Source organism: Urocitellus parryii, chromosome 2 (genome assembly GCF_045843805.1).
Source record: "Urocitellus parryii isolate mUroPar1 chromosome 2, mUroPar1.hap1, whole genome shotgun sequence".
Classification (NCBI taxonomy): domain Eukaryota; kingdom Metazoa; phylum Chordata; class Mammalia; order Rodentia; family Sciuridae; genus Urocitellus; species Urocitellus parryii.
The window spans coordinates 140,534,565-140,543,287 of record NC_135532.1 but is presented as its reverse complement, the minus strand read 5'-3'; the positions used below and the strand labels follow the sequence as shown (position 1 = coordinate 140,543,287).

At 31.5% G+C, this 8,723-nt stretch overlaps 1 protein-coding gene across 5 annotated transcripts in view; it reads right to left on the bottom strand.

Annotated features, from left to right (window-relative positions):
- Positions 1-1,051: 1,051 nt before the first annotated feature.
- Fxr1 (FMR1 autosomal homolog 1) overlaps positions 1,052-8,723 on the bottom strand; it is a 76,545-nt gene continuing 68,873 nt past the window's right edge. For 4 of the 5 annotated variants that reach the window (XM_026382780.2, XM_026382783.2, XM_026382788.2 and 1 more), the window contains 4 exons: positions 7,156-7,356; positions 6,387-6,467; positions 2,875-2,966; positions 1,052-2,102 (listed from right to left, as the gene is read on the bottom strand). In XM_026382780.2, the coding sequence (XP_026238565.1) occupies positions 1,932-2,102; positions 2,875-2,966; positions 6,387-6,467; positions 7,156-7,356 (545 nt within the window). In that variant the 3' untranslated portion in view covers positions 1,052-1,931. The remainder of the gene's footprint in view (positions 2,103-2,874; positions 2,967-6,386; positions 6,468-7,155; positions 7,357-8,723) is intronic. The other variant, XM_026382798.2, reaches the window with a different exon arrangement.

Below are 8,723 nucleotides of genomic sequence, written 5' to 3'. Positions count from 1 at the left end.
TAGCTCAGAAGCCCTGGATTCAATCCCCAGCACCATAAAATTTTTGAAAATAAAACTAATTGTGGAGGGCTCTTTATAGTTAATTTATAACCCACTTATGGAAAAGAACAAAAGGCCAACAATTTGTTTTTAATTTTAACAGATGGGTTTAAGAGTAGTTTTTAAAAATCAGAATATGAATAGAAAAACTGCAGGAATTTCACTACTCATACATTACTTAAAAATTATCACTTATCAGGAACCACTAAGTTTTCAGGGGGAAAAAACTGATACCAGCACATTTTAACCTCAGTGAGAATATATTTGAGGGTAAGGGTTACACACACACGGGCAGGGCAAACTGTACATTTTTAACTATACCCTGAATTATCCTTTAGTTCATATAAATCAAAATCACATTTTTATGCACATAACAAATTATGCACATAAAAATCATTTTAGCTGACAAATGACAAAACTGAGCGACTATCCCTTCTCATTCGGTGGTCCCTGTGACATCATAGAGAAAAACCCTCCCACAAATGCACACTTCACTTGACCTCACAACTAGTTATATAAATTATTACTCTATATTAAATTTCACATAAGTCTGTTCATGAAATTGAGCCTTCTGGCTAAAATACTCGTTTTCAATGAATCATTCAAAATTATATCCTTGTAATTCAAAAGGCAAACTGCTAACCTATTCCTTATTTAAAAATTGCTTACCATAATTTTTAAAAATAATTTTCAATAGAGAATTAAAGGCAAAAGTAAAAACCTGGCTTCTACCACCCAACTCTTAATATTCCTTTGATCAGAATTTGATACAAAGATTTCCCCCTAATATCAAATGTATTGTTAACTACCTAAACCGTTTAACAGACTAAATGTTGAATGTTAAGATTTCTGAAGATTCATAACAAAATGATCAAATAGCCAACTGACATTTTAATTCTATGTATGAGCAAGGGTAGATGCTTTTTAAAAGCAATCAAAGAATACTATTCTACGCCTATAAGTAGTTCCAACTACTTTACAACAATTGGCATAAAAAGTAGAAAGTTAAAAATCAGCAAATGGAAGATCAAAGTTTATTTACTACCTGCATACAAAAACATATTGCACATCAAACAACCAAAATCAAAAAAAAAAAATTTAAAAAAAAGGAAAAGGGGAAAGATACTCTACTGAAGACTAACATGTAGTTTATACAGAACAAACCTTCTGGAAATTGACCTTTTCAGTAGTTCAGGTTATGTCTGATGGACATGACTAATTCAGCTTAGTGTTTTAACTAAAGCTATGTTTGATTTTTAAATACTGTACACTTTAATAAATAAATCAAACAAAGCCTCAACGTAGGAACAGTCACTGCCAATTTCACCCAGTGTCCCTGCAGATGAGCGTTAACAAATGTCTTCCAGTGGTCTGCAGATTTTCTTCAACATAAAGCATTTTAAAAAACACATTAAAACAGACCAGTTTCCAGACTAAACTAATGAAGAAATTACAATTCAGTGCAAAATATCTTAGACTGCATTTCATTCTAGGTTTCCTCAGGTGAAGAAGTGGTTGCATATTATTAAAAATGTAACAAAAGCAGCTAATGCTTTCATAAAGAATATTACGTTAGGGCACCCACCCCACCCACCTCCCCCATCTCTGCCATATTTTGAAAACAAAATAACATTTCCTATAGCCAGCAACTTTTTTTAATGTTACATATACTATTCTCAAGGCACATCTGATGATATATTTTATAACACAGTAGGTGTCAAAGTATGTTTAACATATGATTTCTTCAGGATCCCTCCCCTTTCTGAATTCCAAATGGAGGAACTGAAAGTGCGATGTAAAGACTGGCGATCCATATTCTATCTTTGGCAAGCTTGTACAAGCACTATTGTAAATGTAATGTAAAAGAACTGTAAACTAGGAACTTCTTCAGTTTATGAAACACCATTCAGGACTGCTGATTCTTGAGTGTTCTCTTCTTTTAAGGTATTAATCTTTTCTTCTCCTGGAGTACGCTGTAGCTTAGTAATTTCATCGCCAGAAGCACTAGTTGGGCCATTTATTGCCTTTTCTGAAGGACCATGCTCTTCAATCACATCTTTTGCCTGCCAAAGGGAGACAACTTTTTCAACTTCTTCATAAATGAAATCTATAGCTGAGGAGGAAGAAAATATCTACATATACATTAATTAGCTGATGAATAAAAACTTTGTATGCCACAGTAAATCAAAGAACTAAAAAGTTCTTAAAATTTAAACAAATACCAGTATATTCCACTCTCTGGGTCTGTCAACTCAGAATCTCTAGTACCTATGAGTGCCCAAACCACAACACTATGCATACTACTTAATGAAAATTATACCTAATTTTATTTTAAATCACTGGAAAATTCACCATGTAAATGAATAGAAACAAAACAAAAAAAATCCTGAGTAAAGAAAATCATCACTCACCTTTTTGTGAAAGTCATATCAAATTTTTGACAGCACTTAAAAAGAATTCAAACTTTAAAAGTTTATATCAATTACTGAAAAGATACAACTTTTTGCTCATCAAATGAAGCAAATCACTATATCTACATTTTGGGGAGACTGAAATTTATAAATGCTAAAAAGTTCTATCTGAAAAACAGTTCTAGCTCAAGCATACATATCTTTAGTTACCTGGGGCCAAGAACAAAATCAGAAGAGTTCTTTACCTAAAAGAATATTTATCTAATTGGGGAACAAGTGATCATACAATGAAAAGAATAAATAAATAATAAAGCTAGACCATAGAAAGAAAAAAAACACAAAGGGGAAAAAAAACGTAAAAAACAAAACAAAACAAATAAATAAATAAATAATTTTTAAACCCTACAGGTTAAAGTCTCCTTACCATTTCTTTCTTGTTTTTAGCCAAAGATTCCCTTGGGAGGTTTCTTTGTCTGCTCTGAGACTCAGCTCTAGAAATATAATCTGCAACTGTGACTGTTAAAGATGAGAAAAAAATTACAGGTGTTGAAAAAATATTTCTAAAATTTATTTATGGATAAAGAGTAATTCACTATTAAAATAAACTAATGGTGGATAACCCAATTTCAAAATGTTAAGCTGGGTACCACCTTAAACTAAAAACGAAGCTTGAAAAATGTGCCTATGATTTTAGTGCTCACAAAAGAATTTCAAGCTGGAAATTGAGGAAATCTGAAGTCCTCTTTCCTGAGAATCCAACTCTTTCCTTCTGGATTTAATCTAAGGCTGTGGGACATATTTGGTATATAAACCCACAACCAAGAATTAGTAAATTCTCCTGCAGTGTTGTGTTCTACGCTCAAACGGGTGTTTGTAGTTATTAGTAGGAAGAAAATGGGTAAATTTGGTGCAAATCCTGGGGTTATATACTTAACTTTGCAAATTTCAAAAGATTTACTCTGCGTAACTATGGTATCCAAGTGTGATATTTTGTGATCCCATCTTAATGTTTCATAACAGAAACTATTCTGATTTAACAATCTGATTTCCTGGTTTAAAAAAAAAGTATAAGCAAGCTAAAGATGACAAACCACCATTCTCAATGTTCACATTGTTCACGATTAATAAAGAAGCCAAAGTGAAATCAGTTACAACCTTCCCCTCCCCGCTTTGTCAGTCTTGCTAGGTAGCAATTGAAATGTGTGTGCGTGTGTTGCAAAGAAGCAGAATTAGTGGATTAGAAAAGAACTAACCCAAGAAAATACCCTAATATTGACTGGCATGCAATAAGTGACCTCTGTTCTATAGATATGGTGAACTAGCCTCATTTTGTATCTCAATTTTTTCTCAACAAGAACTTCAAACTTAGAATTCACTGATTTGAAGAAATGTCAAAAAGAAAAAAAAAAAGAAAGAAATAAAAAAACAGGGCTCTTTGAAATAATTATTTTCTATCACAAATGTTTCAGGAAATCCCAGATATATTAAAGTGTGTATTTCAAATTATGAGAGCAAGTTAACTAACTATGTAAAGAATGAAAATAAGTAAATTTTTAAATTGCTTAGAGTCCCTAAATATGGAGAGAATACATCAGGTTCAATTATATGGCACTAACTAAATCATTTTGATAGAAGCTGGATAGCAATTATGATACCTTTTTCTTAATTACCAATTATTCACTGTACTAAGATTAAAATCCAAGAACTTTATAGGAAATAAAAGAATCATTTAAAAAGCATGAAAAAACAACTTAGATCCAAACATATATCATTTATTAGAAAACCTCTAGATGTGAAGTCTAAAACTATCTTTCCTACCAAATTACAAGAAACTCACTATGCATATTTTAAATATTTCAAAATAGTTTTACGCTTAAATTCATTGCTAATGAATTTATAAACATTTTGTAATAATTTACAATTTTGGTGACAGGGATGTTTTCTATTAGTCTATATTTCATTACTTCTATATACATGGTAACAAAATGATTTTCAGACTTATTCTAGCCATAGTCTGGGGAGCAGCACAATGAACATTTTCTGTTCCTACAATTCAGGCTTTAGTAAAACCTAGAAAACTCATCATGAAAACTCAACTTAAGATTCTACTAAACACAAAGGAATACTGTTAAATTTATATACATCTTGAAATAATTCATTAAGTCCTCTCATCAACTACATATACAGATAAAACAATATCCTTTAAAAAGTTATCATAAAAGAGGCACTTAATCCCTTATCCCCCTAAATCAAAGTAAGCCAAAAGAAACCTTATTTTTTTCTAAGGAAAACCTGTTCGTAGCCAATCCTTGTAACAGAAGGGTCCGTAAGTATTCAATACATACTAATATCTTTTCACAATTTATGTAGTATCATTTGGATTCGAGTTTCCTTTAAGGGAGTCCAGAAACTGATGGACAATCATAGGACTGTCATATTCTAACTACAGTAAAAAAAAAAATGTTCAGTGCTTAATTTATACCAGGTGTAATAAGAAATTTTGAGCAACTGAGAATAAATTCAGTGAAGATGTTTTTAAAAGAATGTCAATTAACTTTAAATGGAAGCTGCCTCCCCTTAAAACTGCTGCCAGGAACAAAGAAAACAATTGGTGCTTGTTTCACCCACTCTGTGTCCCTATCTTTTCTGAAGGAAGAAGCAAATAAGAGAATGTAAGGCATTTCAAAAGAAACACAGTAATCCCAAAGAACAGAGTAAAATAGGAACAAATGCGGAATGCAAGACAAATAAATGTCCAAAACATTGAAAATTTATATTCATACCATTCAGAAAATTCCAATTTTCAACAAATTCTACTAAATTTTCTAGACCAGTCACCTCATTAGTAAATTATGCTGTAATTCATTCTATTAACAACATACCAATAAGGTTAAATTTTCATAGTTATAATAAAATAGGGATAGGAAATGCTGTTGCAACCTTTAAAAAGTGAAATAGATAGTCTTAGAAATAAGACTGAGGAAAGGCAAGTGTACAAAGAAATAAACATTTTCTGTACAGTTTTGTCTTTACTGATAGTGTTTAATCCCTTTTAAAATTCCAACTATCTTTAAAACATGAACTTTCCAGAATGGGAACTAACAACCTTATGCGGTTTTCCAAAGAGTTTCTACAACCACTAACTTAAAATGTTATTAGAATTTACATTATTTGGAAAAACACATGAAAGAATTTGTTTTTGGAAAGAATGCAAAAACTGGTTTGAAAGGGGTTTATTTGTGGTGCACACAATTTCTTCATGGTGAATACACATGTGATTCTCTATACATGAGAAATGGAATTATGTTTGAAACAATTTGTGGCTACTAAAAATTATGACTACAGAAAATAAATCAACACTGTAAAACTAAGTAAATACTATTAATTTCACTAGTTAGTAGGTGTAAAGGAAAAGGCAGCACACTACAATAAAACCAAAAATAAAACATGCATTCCCTAATGAGGAATAGGACAGAGGTATTTTTCTTTCTTTTTTTTTTTTTAACTGTGGGTATTACATTTCCCACAAAAATGAGATTCTGAATCCAGTATAGTAAGCAGGCACCATGCAAAATCTGCCCAGTTTTGCCTATCAATCTTAATTACAACCTACAAAATAGTGCCTGGGACGGTAAGACCCATCTCAAGTATGAAGAACACATCAAGTTAACAAACTAATGGTTTTCTCAACAGTATTTCTGTGTAAAAAGATTAAGATACAACATTAGTTTAATTAGACTGGTTACTAAACATTTACATTGAGAGGTAAAGATGTACTTTTTTAAAGAGTAGTAGTCTCATTAGTTGAATAAACAATTTATGCAGTGCAAATTTTCTATATATGCACACGTGTACACATGTAAATATGTTTAGAATGCAGACACAGGACTTTTTTTCATGCTTATGACCTGATGTCAACAGGTCCACTCAAGTTACCTGGCTGTCTATCTTCTGCCTGACCCCTGAAACGACGCCTGCGGCTACGATTGCGTCGCTGGGGTTTTTTTTCACTATCATCTGCAATTGCAAAATTTACCATGAACTATTCTGACAAAAAAAAAAGGGCAAACAAAAAAAGTATTTTTTTCCTTATTTAAAGAAGGGGAAGAGAAAATTTTAATTAAACATCAAAGATAGAACAAAATTGACAGGATAAACATTATACAGTTCAAAGCAACCCAAGGAGACTGAAGACGGGATTATCCCCTGGAAATTAAAAAAAAGTTTCGACACCTAATAAAATTAACCCTTGAACTTAAATTACCATCATTTAAAGTTCTCCACTGCAACAGGGGGTTTAGTATTTACCAATATTAATGACATTTTAGCCCTTCAAAAATTAATTATCATTCTTGATACATAAACCTTTACTAGTGCCATTTATAATAATTTTAAGAAGACAAGCTGAAAGTTTGACTTTGATTTTGGTTTGGAAACCATAAGAGCAGTTGGAATACTTGTATTGACTTAATGGCATCAAAGGGCACTTTAATAATAAAGTTCCCAGTTTCAAATACCTATGACAAATCTGAGAACTAGACACACAAAACAGACTAAAAGCTATATAGCTTGTTTGAAACACTAGAAAAAGTCGTTTAAGAATTGCGTATTTTTCAAAAAAATTTGTTAACAATTATTTTACAATTTTATATATGTATATATAGATATTTATATATTTACATCTTTTCCCTAAATGCTTACATACCTAGCCCATTTTCATTAACTGAAGCTGTATCAGATTCAGTCATTCCATCCATCAGAACAGCATCTTCATCAGTCCTTCGTCTACGAGACCGCCTACGACGGTTAGTACTGTGATGAGATTCGCTGGCATCAGTGTCTGCAGTCTGATCTGATTCTGTATTATCAAGTAAGCTGTATGGATTGCTGTCTGGATCTTTGAGCACTATATTCATGTCAGAGGCAAGAAATATTTGTTTAAGAGGGCTGCAGTTATGAATGTTTTGATCTACAACAAATAAAGGTAAATAAACTTCAATATCCCCCAATAAAAAACATACTGTCTTCAAATAAAATGTTTTCAGTATCACTGTTTTACCTGGAAGATAACAAGGATGATTAAATAAGAAAAGATTTAAATGGAGATGAAAATTATAAAGCAGAAGTGAGCAGACATCTTAGCTTCCTAATATTTCCTTTGACTTGTTTTTAAAAATTGTGCATGTATATATAGAAACACAAACACTCTATCTGTAAGATTCAACCAACCCAAGATCAAAAATATTTGGAAAAGGATTTTGTCTATACACCAGTATATAATGTATAGACTCTTTTTCCATCACTATTCCCTAAATACAACAAAATAACTATTCAAATATCATTTACATTGTATCAGATATTACAGATTACCTAAAGATCACTTAATTATGTGGGAAGATGTGCTTTGGTTATATGCACTTTCCCATGTTGTATTATATAATGGGCCTGATCATCCAGATTTGTATTTGTAGGAGATCCAAAAAACCTATCCCTCACAGTACTTAGAGATGACTATATTGAGATATAGTGTAATTCTGCCAATTCTGACATTGACATTCCAAGGTAATCCTATTCCTTGAGAAATAAAAATGAAATAAAATACAAATTCAGCAAATATAAATTACTTCTGAGAGCTCTTATACCATTTATGGACTTCCTTTGATGTCATGTTAATGCATATATATAAATAACACTCAGCACCTGTACTTCATGATGCAACAAGAATCTATTAAATACAAACTAATCAAAATAAGTCCACACAAAACATCAAATTAAGGTTGAAATTCTAACTAGTTATGGAAACAAATGTTGACTTATATTCTAAGTCTAGGAATAAAACAAGAAGGTGGTGTGAAAGTGGAAAAGTTAAAAATTTGAAGATATAATTCAAAAGAAAATTACCCATCTTACCTATGAGCATTTATTGCCTCCAACAAGCAAATTATAGAAGAAATTCACCTAAGTCATGATTTTTCCTAAGCTTCCTTTCATAACAGCTAACTAGCATCTTTGCAGAAGACACTAAAGCTTATCTACTAACTATAAACACTAGGTAAAGTGCATTTACTTTACAATTTGGCTTACAATAATCTTAAAGCACTTGGTAACAGTGCACAATATATTAAAATATAAAAACTACCTTCCTGTAAGCCTATAAAACTAAAATTAGGGTTCAATGAAGATTACAGTGGAATCAGAAAGAACCTAGAACAGCTGCCATAATTTTGTACTAATTTGTTCTAGTTTTTATAATTTGTAAGCATACTTAACATA